At 39.2% G+C, this 18,938-nt stretch overlaps 1 protein-coding gene across 1 annotated transcript; it reads right to left on the bottom strand.

Annotated features, from left to right (window-relative positions):
• Positions 1-794: 794 nt before the first annotated feature.
• On the bottom strand, positions 795-18,861 carry VLN1 (villin-like 1). The gene is made up of 23 exons (XM_088703794.2): positions 18,517-18,861; positions 18,324-18,376; positions 17,741-17,843; positions 17,532-17,600; positions 17,199-17,435; positions 16,828-17,005; positions 16,631-16,763; positions 16,265-16,427; positions 15,380-15,530; positions 15,186-15,271; positions 14,938-15,093; positions 13,484-13,552; positions 13,124-13,192; positions 12,856-12,993; positions 10,570-10,698; positions 9,059-9,193; positions 7,819-7,836; positions 7,184-7,324; positions 6,918-7,043; positions 6,662-6,724; positions 6,157-6,262; positions 5,385-5,569; positions 795-1,069 (listed from the first exon to the last, which is right to left on the bottom strand). The coding sequence occupies exons 1-23, from the start codon at positions 18,739-18,741 to the stop codon at positions 956-958; spliced, it is 2,847 nt and encodes a 948-aa protein (XP_088559920.1). The 5' UTR covers positions 18,742-18,861; the 3' UTR covers positions 795-955.
• Between the last annotated feature and the right edge of the window lie 77 nt (positions 18,862-18,938).

The following is an 18,938-nucleotide window of genomic DNA, read 5'->3' as shown; positions in this document are numbered from 1 at the left end:
TCTCAAGAATTTCGAATTTGTCCTACTGTCATGGAAGCAACCAAGGTTTGGTTGGGTTGCACACTGGGCACAGCAGTCCGATAACCGTCGCGAGGGCTTTTTGTTTCGCCGGTCCCTCGATCGTGCGCATGCCTTTGTCGCTCCTGGTGTGGGTCCCCTCCCCTGCATGCGGTGGCTCATGCAACTTCGTTCAGGCGGTTTGGTTCTCTGTGGGGGCGTTGGTGATCATTATTTTTAGGCTTCCCCTTTTTTCTCAGATCATCTGGTGCCCTGGACAAAGACCCAACAAAGCAGTGAGAACCGGGAACACGGGGTTCCAAATTTGGAACCCTCGATTCACGTCACCCCAATGACTCTGCATGAGGCATGGAGAATGGACTGAAAAAGTTAGCCCCATGATTGACCGATTGAAACGAAGAAACTGATGCCACAGATAAATTGCTTTCCGGGCTGCTGTTTCATGGAAACCTCACTATGATTGCGGTTACTCAAAAAGGTTTTTTCTGTTCTCCTTTAAGTTTATAAAAGTAATGTTTGGATATAAGCATTTCAAATGGTCTAATTCGCACTGACCGTGAATGGAACTCAGATCCATCCACTTGGAGATGTTGTGAGCTTCTCCAAAAGTAAACAAGCTACCTGGACCCTAAGCAGAAAGGATGTTGCAGGCGATTGTCGAGTTCCGCCGGTTGATGAGGATGCTCCCGATCCATCGGTGATACTGGGAATGCCATTTTTGGTAGTCCATAATTATCTGGTCTCATACAGAACAGAAAACCAGCAAACAAATCCTCTGAACAGAACCGTCTCCAAGCACCGTCAGCATACAAGTTTTTGAATGTTAACTGTTATTAGTAACTCTACATACACAACGTCAAGTGGCACTAACTAGGTGTGAATTTACAGTCAGACAGCTCTCTGTATTTAACAACTGCAACTAGATATCTATATACATTTAGAAAAGACTGAGAGCCGACTTTAGCTTGTTCTGCCTCCACTTAGGCAACTGGTAAAATGCTTTCTTGCTCATTCCAAACTTCTCTTGAAACTCTTGAGCAGAGAGATAAGCCTACATGTTCGAAAGAGTGTTCATCTTTGTTAAGGTATTTCAATTTTCGGACAAAGACTTGCAGAAACGATACTTAACCTACCAACAGTAACCGCATAAGGTGAATGTGGAAAAGATAATATAAACCGGGCAATGGATTTCCCATCAAAAAATCAAGGAATACCATCTGATCAATATCTGATTTAATACATTAAGCTTAAACAGACTGGTGACTATTCCAATATGATTGTTGGAAGCATTATGAACTAGAAGTAATCAGATATCTTGCTGGCTATGCCGACTACTGATCAGGTATACTGTTACCAAGAAAATTGCTTGGAACACAAACAACAATAGCTGGGAGGTGTCAGTGCATTTTTTTTTTTTTGAAGAAAAACAGTGCTAATTGAAAATAGAGTTACAAAAAGAACGCCCATGTCACTGCAGGTAGGACTGAAATATTGAAATGTTTAAGGGCCTGTTTGGATGCCTGATTATGTTATCACAAGACAAATCACCTATTGAAACAGAAGTTCAGAAGCAAAGAGAAGTAAGAGAGAATAGATATATGCAAGCGAGAAGCCTCCTGAAAAAACAGGGATTTTATGTTCCCCTTGAGAGGTGATTTATAGTATTCCCACTTTTCTAGGAGCTAAAATCAAAAATGTTCTTAAATATATAAAATCCATCTCTCCAATGGATAATCTGTCCTAACTGTTTCCCAATGATTTATTCAAAGGATTATTTATGCCGGCGCCCAAACAGCCCCTAAAAGGTTTTCAAAGACGTACATAGTTTTCTGAGTAGATAAACTCTGGTATGCACATAAAGATCAGGTACATTGACCACCACTAACAACCAATCATTTTTAAAATAACTTAGCATCAGCTATGGAGCAAAACACTATGTAAGAAAGCAACACAGGAAGATCAAGAGAATTTTATTACAGACTGACTAAGCATCAATGTAGCAATCCTGGCTTGGAACAGGAGATATGCACATGTCATAAGCTATTTTAAAACATGAAACGCCAAATTTACAGCTAAGACCAGTTGATTTATGAGAAACAGAGAGAGAGAGAGAGTCAACTAATTTCTATATTAATAGCAAACTATCAAGAAGACAATTGAAGACACTCACTGATCACTTACTCAATAGACTACGTCATGCATCAGAAGTGCCAGATTTAATTATGAGCATCTGTGACATCATTATCCAACATGACAGCAAAGAAGAAAAGATGCACTAAACATATAATTAACTGAGTAATATCTCATAAGTAGTACAGCTACTTGCAAATTAATTCTAACAATTTTCATCCACTGGAATAAACCTGTGCGAAGGGATCTCCTTATCATGCCTTGAAAGCTGGAAAGCACTCATTCCATAATGAGGAATGACTTGGGGGGGGGGGGGGGGGAGGTGGTGTGTGTTAAAGCAAATACTGTTCTAGACTTCTAGTAGGTGCCGCAACAAATGCAAACATGATGACCATACTCCAAGAACTTTAGCTTTAGCACAGACACATCATGCAATCATGGCACCAAGGATAGTGTCAAGGAGTTATCAAGTTATGTCCAATCATCAGAAAGTCTGGTAAAATTATTAAAAAAAGACAAACTTAGATATCCAAGAAATTGTAACAAACAAGTCTCATCCGATCTATTTGGAGCCATGTATCATTAAAAATAGGCATAATCATTACCATCAAACCCTTCATTTGTTAGGTAGGTGTATACAATTTGGGGGATACTAGTGTTAGTATCATGTGAATTATGAATACAATTTCTAAATCTTTAATATTATCTAGTGTTATTTTTGTTTTTTTCTTTTATGTTATTTTCGTACATGACAGTGGAATTGGAAAACATGGCTTCTCATGGCATTTTAAGATAGAGCAAATACAGCCTGCTTCAGACTCAAACAATGAGCCACTTTGGAAATGAAGAAAGTTCCATGATTTCCCTTGGGTCACCGAAGGATAGGAGAGGGTGCTCAAGTTCGTAATACAGTAATGTGAATCATGGTGAGGTATGGAATAGTGTCTCTGGCTTTTAGTTGGGGAAGGGGGTCACATGGGGTGGTGGTGGTGGTTGGAGAATGCCTCTCTCTTGCAGTCCTCATACAAGGATTCTCCAGATTCTTGTGACTCGGCTTAAACTAGGCTTCTCTTGTTCCACCTTCTCTCAAGTTGTCATCAGTTTCTCTTGGAAAGTTCTCTTGGGCATGCAAGTGAGGTGTACCAAAGCTTGACGGGTTAACAGACGTGTTTTCTTTCTGGCCAACTGTTGTTATACTTTATCATAGTGGATCTCTCACTTCCCTCCATGGGTATAGCATGTTTATCGGGTGGACCAGGTTTAATTCTGGCATGTTATTCCTGCCTGTTCACTTTTATTTTTTCAATCGTTTATTCCGTCATTCCTAGGGTTATAACACGTGGAAAGATTTGCTGCATTAGGTCTCATAACTTTGTTTAATACAAGGTTAATTAAACCTTGGAACTTATTAAACTCTCAGTGGAAATGCACGCATGATAAAATGCAGAGCACCAGTACCCCATAGTCTTGACAAAACAAGTGCAGTAAAGCAAGAAGTTCTAGAACTCTTGGTAGGTGCATCATTGCAAGTTGAAAAATAGTTGGAGTTCTACAAGAAAATTGGTAAACTATCAACTCAGAAAGACAATTTGCAGCAGCACTACGTGAAAGAATGCCTACTCAGTTATAAAAAACAGATTTCTCATCAAACCTCGCCATGAATAGGGCTGTCAACGGGCCGAGCTACTCGGGCTCGGCTCGGGCCCGGCTCGGTAAAAGCCCGGCTCGAGCTCGGCTCGTTAGTCAAACGAGCCCGAGCCCGAGCCCAAAATGAGGCCCGTTTAAATCTGAGCCCGAGCCCGAGCTCGAGCCCGAGCAGCTCGCGAGCCCAAACGAGCCCCAAAGAGGACTCCAAAATCGAATTGGATTGGTTTGGGTTCGGACTTAGCCCGTTAACCCAAACCCAATCCGTTAATTAGTCCCACTTCCTCTTTTTTTTTATTTTTCTTCTCCTTTCTTCTGAGTTCTGGGTTTCTCCAGAAGCGTCCGGGACCTCCGGGTGTCCCTCCCCTCCCCTCTTCCGGGTGTCCCTCCCCTCCTCCCCTCCGAGTGTCCCTCCCCTCCCCTCTCGCCTTCCTCCTCCGCCGCCGATGCCTCGCTGCCTCCCTCCGCCGCCGATGCCGAGCTCGGTTCTGGAGGTTTCGATCGGAGACTGGATAGGGTTGTTCCTCCCCCTCTTTCCTCTCCGTTTCTCCCTCTCTCTTTTCCCCCTCTTTGCCGACTCCTCCACCGGCGACGGCGGCGAGACTGCGACAGAGTCACAGAGGAGGGGAGTCCCTTGCACAGGAGGATCGGGCCGCGGCCGAGCTCGTGGCGTCCTCGGCCGTGCCTGCGGCCGAAGCCCGTGCCGGCGGTGCTCGCGGCCGAAGCCGGCGGCCGCCGCACGCGACGAGGTGAGTCATTCTTCTCTCTTTTTTTTTTATATTTCTTTCTTTTTATCCTTCTTTCTTCTTTTCTTCTTCTTTTCTTTCTTTTCTTCCTTCATTCTTCTCCGACGAGCCGCCAGAACCGAGCTCAGCTGGCGGCTGCTCGTTCTTCTCTCCGACGGTCGACGGAGACAGGGACGGAGATGGGGCTCGGGCTCGGGCTCGCCGCTCGGGCTCGGGCTCGGGCAAACGAGCTTCACGAGCCCGAGCCCGAGCCCAAGCTGTGCTGCCCGAGCCCGAGCCCGAGCCTAATACTGGGCTCGGTACCGAGCCCGAGCCCGAGCCGGGGAGTTGGTGAAACGAGCCGAGCCTAGCCTGCGGAGGCTCGGGCTCGGCTCGGCTCGTTAACAGCCCTAGCCATGAATGGAGTGCTAATCTATGTGCCAAATAACAAAGAATTATACTTTTGAATGAATATTTCAGAAATAGCTTGAATTAATAAGCAGGTCAAACATCCAAAATTCATTAAACAAAAAAATTTGTTACATATATTAGTACATATACAGATGATCCTTAGTAAAGAGAACATATTATATGTGCCCGCAGGCCCAACACAGTCTCAGGTTGAACCTACAGTTTGCCTTCTCGATAGTACAAAATTCTTTTTAATATATGCATATGCTATACCAATACTTAATCCTCTTTTAAATAATATCTGGTTGTTAGAAAGCAACAGCTCCATCACTGAAGTATATTAAAACTTCTAGCATGGGCTTGCTTACCAAATCAGCTTGTAACTATACGCAACAAGGCTTATTAACTCTTACATTGTCTGATATTTTTTAAATGGAAGAATGCCGAGAATATTACCTCTCGTCTGGTTACATCTATGCCTGTTATTGGCATGCTTGATGGCACTTTAAGGAGTTCATATGGCAACTTCTCCAATACATCATCCGTGTCATTGTCTTCGCAGTACTCCAATATGATTTCTTCAACTTTTCTTGAATTAAAACTTGGCTCTTCCATTACTAAGGAAGAATCAGATGACCCATCTGCAATGGACAAACATACAGGCAACAATGGCTTGAAAAAAAACCTCAGAATTTTCTTTTTAGTATTTAGCCTTGTGATTTGTAGAACGCATTCATATAAAAGTATGACATTGAAAACTAATACAAGACATTTAAGTAAGATAAAAAAGTTACAATGAAAATTTTTGAATATTTTTACTCTCTTTTTTTGTTCATACTAACTGGATAATTGGGTACTGTCTGTATATCATATTCGCAACTGCACTCAAGTTACTGACAAGCAAGTAAAAAGATCTATATTTTTGGAAAATTACATGTGAAACTGGATACCCTGCCAAATCATTTCACTTTTAGGTGCCAAGCAAGGGTAATATGTGAACCACCTTTTGAAAGATTAACATGATATAAGGTTTTTTTGATGCAAACATAAATTAAAACTCTCAACATGCAAACCTGGGAGGTTTAATAACTAAACAAGTAGAAGAAGTTGTGAGAAGCTCCCTTGCAACTGTAGTTGGGTTCAGCAAGCAATAAATGTTTTTGGGTTCAGTAAGCAATAAATGTTTTTGGGTTCGAACTTGCCAAAAAACGGGATGCCAATGACTCACCTCTCACATACAACCCATCAGAAATGGACAATTTTCTGCCAGAGCCGTCTGGGGTATGTTCAGAGGAGTATCGTTTAAATGCCTTCCGAAAGCCTCTATCAGGTGCCTGTAAAAGCACATTTAGCAGGCACCATAAACTTAGAAATCGAAAAATAAGTATCTGAAATTTAGAATGCATGATACATGCATCAATAATAGAATTGGTATTCAGTGGTTTGCATGTCACATAAAGCATACTAGCGAACTAACTGGGCAAATTTTCATATTTTAGATTTACATATCATCTAGGTTGATACATTTGTTTATATCAATTATGTAATAAAACCCCATATACTCGCATGAACTTCATCTCATTAACAAACCTGAATTTCATGACATTGAGAAGATAAACCTATAGTCAAAACAATATTCGCATACTATTTAGGCAGATGTATATAAGAGTATGTACAATGTGAAAAACTTTCAAGATTATGGTGATCAAGAGCCAACAAAGTCAATATCTAACCTCCACATTTTGTGAAGATCCTTTTAATATGGCGAGCTTCCTCTCGTATGAGTTCCCGTGCATCTACAAGTGAATGAAATTTAGATGGATATATGAGTATCATTTTGAAAAGGTGGGTGAAACTCACCCATCTCACTTATTTCTCTTAAGCACTGTAAAGTCTTCCTAATAACAAACCAGATAATGGAATATGTAACATGGATATCTATATCTGTCTAAACAGAATATAATTTGTTATGAGAAATGATATACATACATAAGCCTTCGAATCATCCCAGTGAAAGAAACGAGTGAAGAATGGAGGCTCATTTCCTTCTGCAATAACATATACAGCTGCATCTATCGATAGTCCTTCCTGAAGAATGTCTGCTTGAAGGAATTTCTGCGAGTATAAGAAAGGCGAAAAGGGAAAAGCAGAGAAATGCGTAGAATGACACTTATCAGTTTTAGGACATGACAATTGGTAAAATATTAATGGATAGGAGAATAACATATTTGCTACTAGTAAGAAAAACATTTTACCTTGCCAAGATTCAGGGCTTGCTCTTTAGATGTAACATTTGAATGCAGGCCAATCCAGACATAAATTTCATCATGGCAGTCCAGTACCAATACATCCTCCGTAGTTAAATCATCCTGAGTGAAATTGAATATCTCCTTGCCCTGAGATATACAGATCATAAATTGATAAGCTTTCGCCTATCATCTCATAGAAACTATGAATATAATAGAAATTGTTCTGTGACTCTCTTGCAAAATATTGCTTCAAGTTTCCATAATATTTGGAATCACATAACATACCAGAAGTGAATATCTACTTTAATAACCCTATTTTAATCTATCATGAACATTTCCATCTTTCTCTTCATTATACAATACAATAAAGCAAATGTAAATTGTATGTGAATCTTTTTTTCCCATACTATATACTTCAGCTCCTCCCATAATGATGTTAAAAGTAGAAACCAGTAAACAATATCTTAATTAAAAAAAACCTTTATTGTCTATTTTCACCCCACTGATGCAATCTAACTTCAGTCATTTCACAGTCTATAACATCTTTATGCTCACATGCCAACCGTCTTAAAACATCTAAGGTGCTGATAACTGTTAATGAGTCATCATGAGGTTAAGAAAAGGTAAAGTAGAAAACCTACTTTTAAAGTTGAACATTTCTACAATAGAATGATTTTTACTGGCATAGAAATAAAACAGTGCTATATTTTTCTTGCATCATGTGTTTGATGATTTTGTAAATATATTCTAAAAAATATTATTCAAAGTTAATTTTAAAACCATGGAATAAAGGCAATGTCAAATAATGGTCATTCTGACTGTTATATTCGTATTGTTTGCAATGCATATATAATGCCTGTCAACAGATATTAGCAGGAACCTTTATAGTTGCCATTGTGATTGATCTATGTTAGTGTTGATCAATATTTTGTTATCTACAAATATCGTAAACAAGGAGCCCTATATATATATATATGATGGGATAATTACTGCACGATATTGCACTTGTATAATTTCCGTTGGTTCATTCGTTAGGGATATGAGTTGCATAGATATATAATTGACAGCAATCTATGTTATATCTCATATAACATATCTATAGACTATCATAAGTCTACACTGCTGTATTTGTAGACTATCATTTCTTCTGCAGCATTTCAACTCTTCATCTGCAATATACAAGATAACAAATAGAAATCTTTCACAAGCGCTGCATCAGATCTTTGGAGATTTATCATGGCTTAATTACTTTTATCAAGAATTACCATGTTGATGTGACAACTCAGCAAAATCTTAAGCAACTATACTATCACTACCAAGGTTTGCTCGGGCATTGCAAGAATCTGATAGATTCACTTACTCATCATGATTGCCATTGAAAAGATTGTGCAAATTTGATTGACCATAAGGCCCCTAGTAAGGAAGGTTTTTTATTTCTATCAGTTTGCCTATTAATTTGGATTTACTAGGACAACTCCAAAGAAGTTCCAACCACCAAAATAGAAAACATTACTCCATTAGATTCTAACAGCAAACTCACATCCAGAAATAGTTAAGCTAGGAACCACTTCACATCTACATTGTGGCATGAAATGTTAGAATTATTTGCACATGATAGATACAAAGTGTTGGGTAAATCACTCATTACATATTCCTGTGGACTAGTAATATTTAGAAGTGGGGGCATTATATAAATGAAGAATACCTTGTAATCACCTGAAGAGGTAATAAGCCATATGATAGCCAGAGAACGATAAGTTGGCATTAGACATGCTCTTTAGAGCAATTTATGGCTGATATAAATCTGAATCAGGGAAGAACACATTATCAAAGACTACAAAATTACTGCAAAATTATAGTGCATTCACCTTCTGTAAAGACACAGGTAAACAAATGTGGATCTTCAGTGTAGTCTTTGATATCCTTTTCCCTTGGATACTCAGCTTTTCCACCTAATGCACTCCAAAAGATATCTGGTTCACTGCCTTCCCTTACCAACATAGGTTGTTTCAGGGGCTGCCACCAGCATCAAGTAATGGTCAGATAGGACAATCAAGCACGGTAACAAGGACCGCAGGAAGGAATGATCTGTCATTTTCTTCAACATACAAAATCAGAAAAGGAACTGAGAGCACTCAACCTCTTTTTGATGATAAAACTCCAAATAATACTACTATTTAAATCTTGTATGAGGTGCTTAGTTTGAACTGGACATGCATTCTCAATGTGCAAGAAACAGTTAAGAAAAGAACTCAATTCTGGACAAAACTTTAGGTTGTATAGGTAACTTGAATATGTTGCAGACATATGAACTTAAAACTTCCTAATATCTAAATGCATTGTTTTGCGAACAAGAAATAGAAGACTCAGATATACACATTGTGATTCAAACAATTTTTAACATCTCTTTATAGAAAGGCACCATGCTTTAATTTACGACCTTTTCTTTTCTTTTAGTCAATAACCGCAACATCCACAGTTCCTCTTTTGCAAAAAGCAGACAGTTTGCCTCTACATTCCTCTTTTGGGCGATTGCATTGATTTTGTTGGATGGAGAACTAGGAACAAGTCAGTAGTTTCATAAAAACCTTATTTCCTTAACAATGAGTATTTAACCTATAAAGGTTCTTAGATGGTCTCATACCTTTGATTGGTAGCAAAATGCCGTCTTGGTATTGGACCCCATACCAGTGCCTCCTTGTTACTATGTCGGTACACCCAATACGGAGGTCGGTTCGGCATACCGAATGTGGTACGCCTATTACGGGGGCTAGTTCAGTATACCAAGTGTCGGTACACACTCTGTACCGCATACCGGTTTGGTACTGGTACGGTATGGTATGGCATACCTTGATTGGCAGTCCTACTTGTTAAAAATATACAACAAAATACTAATTTTTTTCATTGCAAGCAAATTTTCAAATATGTGTGGTGTGTGCAAGTCTATGCAGATATAAACCCAATCACCATTTCATTTCTTTATTTTCTGAAAAATAATCACCATCTTCATTTTCAAACTAAAGTTAATTATTTAGTAAAACTGTTATGGATAGCAGTTGATGAGGCAACAAAGTACAGCATGTGTATGTGGAGGGATGTACAGGCAAGACTCCTAAGGTTCCATGTCCAATGAGATGTGCTTAGGCAGGTGAAAACTAAATCTTAGTCACAATTTATATGTCATTTAGCTAGAACAGACACAAGCGAAAATATTCTTTTAATTAAATTCATGGTTTAAATTTTTTAAAACCTCTTAGATGCCATCATAAATTAACAGCAGTTCAGTTGAGGAGATTGACTTAGTTGATGCGTACAGCACATAAAATACTAATCCAAAATTTATCTAGGCAAGGAAGAAGCATAAGCGACAATGTTAAGTAATAGCTACTCACATTTATCTCGTCCAACATCCTGTTGAGCAGATCATGATCGCTTGGCAAAGAAAGGCTTCCTGTCCAAGCAAAGATAAAAGATCCATCTTGCAAGATGTAACAGTATGAGGAATTAAGTGAAGTGGAGACCTGAAACTTATATTTGTTAATGAACATTTCAAGGTCATGACCAACAAAAACATCTGATGTAAGTGCAAAAGGCTTTTCCTGCAACCATCATTATGCTTTCATTCAAACTATCCAAATTATCAATCACCTGATAAATATATTTGGTGATGAAATCAAATAATAGGATGATAAAAGATGACGAAAAAAGTTGTTAGAGAATTTATTGGGAAAGTTTCAGCCAACATCCAGAAGAACGAAAGTGAGTTTTGAGACTAAAAATGCAGAATGTTCAGAAAGGACAAAGGATGAAGTTTTAATTTGGAACCCCTTTATAGGATGTAAATGATTCTGGAACTAATTTCAGTAGCCAAGTTTAAATTATTTGATAGATGATTTTAACTTCCAGGTCATTATAAGAACATTTTATTGACTATAAAACACAAAGATAGCTTTCTTTTTCCAACAATTTTATTTACATTTTTCAAGTATTAAATTCTAATAAAACAATATGGCACACTGACAATGTGTAAGACATTAATGAAGGCGGTATACGGGCAAGAAAACAGAGCCGGGGAGCTGTCTGTGGTGGTATGTACTTGGTTTTGGCTCTCTTTCTACTTTTTGTTATTTTAGCCTATCTGCTGTCAGCATTCAAAAGGAGGCTCCCCGGTGAATGTTATTTTTGATGATTTAGTGCTGATTGCTAAGACTTAGATGTAGTGAAAGTTAAAAGTTTGAAGGAAGTTCCGAAAGAAATGGTCCTAACTATAAATTGGACCAATAACATACATGAACTGCAAATTTGTCAGCATATATACAGAGCCATCAATGGAGATTTCCCGATTAGGATTAAACCAAGTGGAAATTTGCAATTGTGTTGTTATGGAATCAGTGCATGTAATTGAAACTATGATGATATGGGATAATGATAATATGTTTCCTGATATATCGCCCAGAATTTGTGTAGAAAAAGATCACATAAGATGAAATGCATAGCATAGATTAGTATTGTGCAATGGCTGTTTGTACAGATGGGACTCATGGACCTAGACATGTTAGAGAAAGGTTTCAGTCCCCCAAAATGAAGGATCTGATAAGGAAGACCAGTTGCAATGATTTGGTCATGTGTGGGGTCAGTTGTGAGCCAAATATTGCCATCATGGGAAGGAAGAAATGGGTCCAATATTCACAAGCTTGGAGAGAGGAATTGGCTTTGGATAGAAGCAACAACAAACTATGATCCATAAAGCTAACCCAGATAGATGGTATGACAAAACTTGCTCTTCATAATTATTTAGTTTAATTGGTCAAGCATGGCATGTCCTTATAAAACAGTAATATAGAATAATTAAATAATGCAGTTTGTGAATGCTAGATATACATATTACGATGCTTGTCTCATGCTAAATTTGTCTCATATCTTAGCATAGAGACAATTACCCAAAATAGTGGGAGAAGAATTTGGCTGTTTTATTTAATGTTGGCTACGTAACCTTAATTTATGCCTCAGAGACAAATGCAGTTCCTTTCAAAAGCTTTTCTTCTATCCTTGTCTAGATGTTTTTTCCCATATCTGGCTAAACTTTAGAGTTTAGACAACAGCTTCCTGATTGCATGGACATAAATAACATAACCAATAAATAGCGGGTCTCTCTGTTCAGTAGCTGCAATTCTTTGTTTTGGACACCAACTTAGATGGTTGACATTTGGTTGAGAATCCTTTTTTTTTTTTTTGAAACTTTGATGGGTCTTTCACTGATCCATAAGGCCAGCACAAGAAAGATGGAACAAGGACCATTGGTGTAAACTATTGATTATAGTCCTTCCTTGTCTCAGAAAATTTGCCTATTTTGCATTCAAAGATGCATTATTTCACTAACTGCCTAAAAGAACAATATCAAAAATGGAAAGGAATGAATTTGTAAGGACCTATCTTTACTAGACTCTAATTCTTTAAAGAAAAACATCGGCTTCTTCCAAGAAAAAATGTTTATAAACTTGAAAAAGATCCATAATCAGACGACACAGCTGGACTTCTGGAAAAATGTATCAGACATATATGGTCCAATCACTCTATAGTCTATATATCATTGAAAAGGAGATTTTATCTCTGTTGGCCATTAGCTAACAGAGAACCCTGGCCCTTTTTTAAAATTTTTTAATGAACAATCTACTCACTTGATCAACCTGGATGGCTTGCATATTATCAGGTCCTGTTCCTTGAACTCGAAATAAAGCTGTGCTGTCTTTATCATATGTCTCATCAGTAAGTCCCCTCTGTGTTATGGACTTCTTATATGCCGGGCTCATGCCTCCCTACATGGAAATGCCAAAAACAAACGGAAAGAGAAGCATATGTATATCTTATTTTATTGCTCAGATGTCAGATACAAATAGCAATCTGAAATCAATCAAATAAGCTCCTCATAGATACGGTCATATGCACCTTGAAAATGATCAGTGACTTGAAAATTGCAAAAAATAGTACTGGCTCTTTACCTTCAAAAATCTGAGCCTGCATTCGAATGAGAGGAAAAATATTTTTCAGACTAGGGAGAATATGCACCATAGGAAACTATTAGTTATTGGAGCAAATGCACAAGTGTAACACAAGAAACAATGTACGAAATTATGAATGACAATCCAATTCTTGTTGAATGATTACAATTATGCGGCGGAAAAGAGTTGAATAAAAATAAAATTAATAATTCATTCTTGTTGAATCAAATGTTACAGAGTCCAATAAAATCAAGATGACAATCACGTGGCAGAAAAGAGTTGCAACAACTGAATCGAGAGCACGAACCATGGCTGAACAGCCCTTTGCTGAATCAACCGTGCTGCTCAAAAAAGAGATTGCATCAACTCTGTCTTCCTGCAGCCAAAGATAAAGGGTAATAAAATGTATTTGAAATATTTGCTTTGAATTTTTTAGCTTGTAATGCCAGTTGAAATGCAAAAGTATTAGGAGCTTTACTTTAATACACACTTCAACACATTTTTCTTTATCTAATTATTTTTATGTTTAATCTGAATCCCTGAATTTAATATGAGTAAGACTGGCACATCACATATCAACTGGTTAAACCAATCAAGGTCATCTTCTACATCCAACCCCCTTTCAGCCGTGTGCAAAAGAGAAAGAGAAAGCAGGTATAGAGAGCCAGTTGAGGCCTTCCCATCCACACGCCCTCCCCCAATCCCCCTGGCCTTCGAACCCCGTGCGAGGGCATGCGCACAAGAGAGAAAGAGGGAGGAAGAAGCGAGAAATGGTAAGTTCTTCTCCTTATCCCAATCCAGGATGAGAGAGGGAGAGAGAGAGAGAGAGACCTCCCCCAATTTGGGATGGAAGAGATAGAGAGCGAAGACCAGTCCAAGCCCCCTGCACTGAGACAGAAAGAGAGGGGGAATAAAGTGTCCATGAGGGAAAGAGAGAGAGCACAAGCAACTATGGGTTCAATATAGACTGAGACTGATTTGTCATAAAAAGTCCTATATTTGGAAAAATTTACACATACTTTTCCATTCCTAATTGGTAAATGTGAGGTATACTAGTTTCCATCAATTTAAAAATGAAATTTACACAGTTCATTTTGAAAATATGGATGGTTCAAAAAAGAAGTGCAGAAGCAAGATTCACATATTTGATTAAAACAATTCAGGTACATTGCCTATCAAACAAAAGACATGGATGAGGATATCTAAAAAAGAGATCTATACTGTTGATTTTGAAAATATGGACAGTTCAAAGAAAAAATGTACCGAAACAAAACTCATATATTATCTAATATCAATTCAGGTATGTTACCTATTAAACAAAATACATGAATGGGAATGATGTGACATTGAAAGAACAGAATAGAGAGTTTGGCAGGGCCGCAGGAGACTACTTAATTTTATATAGTTGTTTGATTGGATGGTAAATTTGAGATGCAAGACCCAATAATTCTAATTTTATAACAATATCAGAGGTAATAATGTTAGTGTCTCGAAGAAACTAGTATTTTAGGAATATGCATGGTTCATCAACATGTTATATGCCTTTGCTGGTGTTGTACTGGGTTATAGGAAGTCTATATTTAGGTAGTCAAATTCATATTCAACTGTTCCATTTATGGTAGTAGACGTCATTTTTCATTACAAAGTGATCATCAACCATGCCTTTGTGCATGGATAACAATCCCAAAATTTATTACAAGTAAAATTTGGGAATTTAAAAAACAGCAAAAGAAACTCTGCTCTTAACATGAGTTGCCTTACCAATATGCTATTCTTTCCAAGCCATGCATAAAACAAGTGATTATCTCTCTCATTTCCAGTATAAGTATACTGCACAATATAGCAGTCTCCACTGTAAAGCTTGCCCTGTTCCCCAGCAGGAACAAGGGAAACACCATGACAACTCACCCGCCAAACCTAATTTACATTAGTTCCAGAATCAAGGAATGGCTGCTAAAATAATTGTTTAGTAACTGCAAATACACTAGAACCTTTTTAAAAAAACTTACTTTTAGATCACCGCAGCAATCTATGAATGGCTGAGAGCTATTGTCAGGAAGTTCTTTGACATCATAACCCTGATGCTTAAATATTGCTGAAACACCAAAACTGACAATTTCTTAAATATCATTTATACAAAAAGTAATCATTGGTCAATTAAAAACTGTACATAAATATACAATTCCAGATGGTCGGAGATCACCTGCCACTTTCCCTCGTCCTTCCTCATACAAGTTGGTGGTCAGAGTCTCGGGCCAACAACTAAAGTAAGACTTGAATTTCACATTTTCAGACCCTTCAGTTAAGAAAGTTGTACGAGTGCTCGTCGACCTCCCTTGTGAATGCACAATTTCCTGTACAGAATGATGACTGGTTTAACAAGAACAAGAGCCCACATATCTGCATTCTTCAGGAATTTGCATTTGTTTTGTAAAAGAATATATTTAGAAATAAAGATAACCTGATACAATGACAGACTAGACTGAAGATTGAAAACTGGTTGCAATTGCCTTTACAATCAAACAGTTTCGGGGCAAGCTTTCTATGTGAGTTATACAGATGCGACATCTATACATTTGGATGGCAAGACTTTGTAAATGGTGTATAACACCCTGCCATCTTGTTTGCCAGGATCATATGAGGAGAGGAAATAGCAGGAAGAAGGGCAAAGGGGTTGGAAGGCCACTAATGCTGCAATACCAAGATTACCAAGATAACAAAGTTCACACTTTTGATGGATTGTATCTTGAAGATCTAAGGATTATTAATTATGGGAGTAACAGGCTTCCCAATCACTCCTAGTTCTCCCTTCTGCCTCCCATTCTCATGGGATTCCTAGCCAGGTGGGAGGTATCCTACGGATACAGTAGCCAGGCATCCATATCATCAATATGCCGATTAGTCCCCGCTAAAAATTAATGTCAATAACAATTACTATGACCTTCAAAAATGCATATGGATATACACGTGCATCTCTCTTAACTCTCTGGTGCAACGTGTATGGAAAAATATCTCAGCAACAGGAATAAGTCATCTTTTGAGCAACAAGCAGACAACAATATGAAAAAGCAAGGTTCAAGCTTCTTACTTCTATGGCCGAAATAGATGTCTTCCTTTCAGAGACTAATGTCATCCTTCCCATCCAAACAAAGATCTCAGCATCACAATTCAACATATAACACTTGTCTGAACTCAGCATCCCTCTATTTAAGGAAGGGGCGTCCATGGGAAACAACTTTCCTTTATTTATCCTAATCAAAAAAAAAGAGGGCAGAAACTGTCGAATATTCCATTCTGAAAGTTCAAAATTTCTAATTAGCATCATTCATAATTCTTCAGCAATGTTCAAAACAAACAGCTTAAATCTTCAACAATTAGCATAAGGATTGACATCTGGCATGGAAGGCCCACAATTACACATGTTCATTTGGGTAAAGTTCGCAGCAAATCTCACCAGAAAAGCTTTGTGGATGACATATTAGTCTCCATCTGATCCGTACCAGGTCGATCCCCAGTAATGGGAGCATAACCTCCAAATAAGCTCCAGAATTCTCCAGAATCGGAATTGCCGACAAGCATCCCATCCTCTGTACAGATGGTTAATTAGTGTTTGCTGCAACAAGTCTTTTTAAAACTACAGAGCAATCCTACCTAATGTTGCCACTTCACACCTCCCACCATGCTGGTTCTCTTTTATGTACTGAACAACCTCCAAAGCTTTAGCTCTTTCTTGCATGCTGGAGTTGCGGCCACTGAATAGAAAGATTTTAGACTGCGTATCGAGTATAAATACATCACTGTGGTTCAAGGAGGAACGAGAGAGTGGCACCTGGAGAGCACAAAGCAGGCAGTAGCCCTTTTCTTAATAGCCCAAAAGCACTAGCCAATTGTCAAGAGATGAAGATAATTTACATGTGGAATCAAGTAAGGGATCATATTTCATTAATTCGACAAACAAAGTTTGAGAGGGAAAGCAGAATGAACAAACACCATTCTTGAGACTACTGCTTAATATTCCTTACTTCTCTAACGTGAACGACATGGTCCCCTGTGCAGCTTAACAATGAGACTCGGTAGGATTTGCCTCCCAGACCCTGCAGCTCGGAAGAGAAAACTCCCTCAAGGGGTATGATGCAGGGCTTGAAGTACGACAAGAACTTCTCCGTCTCAAATCCCTGGACTTCCCGGTACTGGACTGCACGGGAGCCCAACGCTGCATCCAGTTCAATCGCCTTGTCAGATGCCATCGAGGCGTCAACCTGGCAATGGAAGAACGGGAATGCAGCAAAAAAGAAAATACGGTCACGGAGGCATACAATATGCAGGTGCGGAATTGATAATATCAGCCAGCAAACCTCATTGGCATCCTTCCCCAGCCAGTAGTGTATATCATGACATGTAAGTCCGCTCTTAAGCACAGCAGTCTGTTCCAGCGACAGCATGAACAGGAACTAGGCTCAGGTGGTGGAGTTCTTGATCGGCCGGCATCGGAGTTGCGAGATAAACAGAAAAATCGAATGCTAGAAATTTTACTGTACAAATTGGAAATGAGCAGGCGACTCACACTCAAGATTATGTACGCGCTCCCAGAAAAAAACTTCCCGTGGGAAGACTTTGGCATCGGAACCAGACGACCATTATTCTCCATGCCCCAGACTTCCAGGCCCCTGCGAACAAGGAAGAAAAGAAAGGAAAAAAAAAAACCAAGAAGAAGAAAGCATATCATAAAGCCGTCGACCAAGACGCCTGTAATGCTGCACGCTAGCGAGTATTCCAAAAGTGAGAATCGTTAAACATCAGCGCGATGGAATCTTGTTAATTTGCAGCATGACGCAACGATTCGATGCTGATCAGAACGAAGATGGCCTCTTCGCTAGGTCGAGCATCCCTTTCCCCTCTTGTCCATGCCACGGCATGGAATCCGGCATCCTACGAACAGAACAATACACGGCCGAGGACAGGGGAAGTAATAACCGGAAAAGCTAACAAATCAGAAAGAGACAGCACGACGGCATATGCGCCGTCAATTCTCTTTGCCCATCGGCAGAGCCAAGCGTGTGTTAAGGAGGCAAAGGGCTCGAGAAGACGGAAGGATGAGAGAGCACAGATATAAATTAACAATCGAGAAAGAAAGGAGGAGATGATACGTCTTTGCTCCAGCGCCACGGAAGGCTTCGTCCACGCCCTTCATCGACATTCTCTGCTCGAAAAGAACCCAAATCCACCCAATGGAGGAGGGCCGGCAGTCGGTTCAGTCACCCAAATACAAAGTTTCCAAGGGATTAACCCTTTGTTTTATGGTGTGGAAGGAGGTGGAGAAGGATGGAAAGGAGTACAGGCCTGGGAAGGATATGATCGGAGCTCGCAAGATCCCGAAAAGGTAACCATCAAAAACCAAGATCCAGCGGCGAAATAAACAAGAAAGCGGAAAAAGGCGAGGTACGGGAAAAAGGTTGGGCTGGGGAATGGAAGAGGAGGCACGATTCCGAGTGGACCATGATTTGGAATCGCAAGAAAAGCAACGCTGAGCCCACGTGACGCCGTCCTCCACTTTCTTGCTTGCATACGGGTACGGGCGACTGAGAACAACGATGAGATTGGAAAGAGACCGAGATCCCAACCATGGCTCCTGCTCGACGGGTTCGACCTCAGACACTACCCCTCTTTCGATCATCGCTGCTTCAGATAACGGTTTTGCTGCGACAGCTTTTTTTTCTTTCATTTAGCAGTCTTGGTATGTTAGAAATTAGGCTTTTTCCTGG

The sequence above is a fragment of the Phoenix dactylifera genome, chromosome 8, assembly GCF_051530095.1.
Source record: "Phoenix dactylifera cultivar Ajwa chromosome 8, Ajwa_hap1_PhDact_Kaust_v1.1, whole genome shotgun sequence".
NCBI classification, from domain to species: Eukaryota; Viridiplantae; Streptophyta; class Magnoliopsida; order Arecales; family Arecaceae; genus Phoenix; species Phoenix dactylifera.
This window is presented reverse-complemented; position numbering and strand designations above follow the sequence as displayed.

Excerpts from the sequence above, each read along its gene's own strand:
- VLN1 (XM_088703794.2), bottom strand. The coding sequence starts at position 18,741 with ATGCAAGCAAGAAAGTGGAGGACGGCGTCACGTGGGCTCAGCGTTGCT. Across the intron at positions 6,725-6,917 it reads GGGATGATTCGAAGGCTTAT|ATGCACGGGAACTCATACGA; the intron begins GTATGTATATCA and ends ATTCACTTGTAG. Across the intron at positions 6,263-6,661 it reads GATCTTCACAAAATGTGGAG|GCACCTGATAGAGGCTTTCG; the intron begins GTTAGATATTGA and ends GTGCTTTTACAG.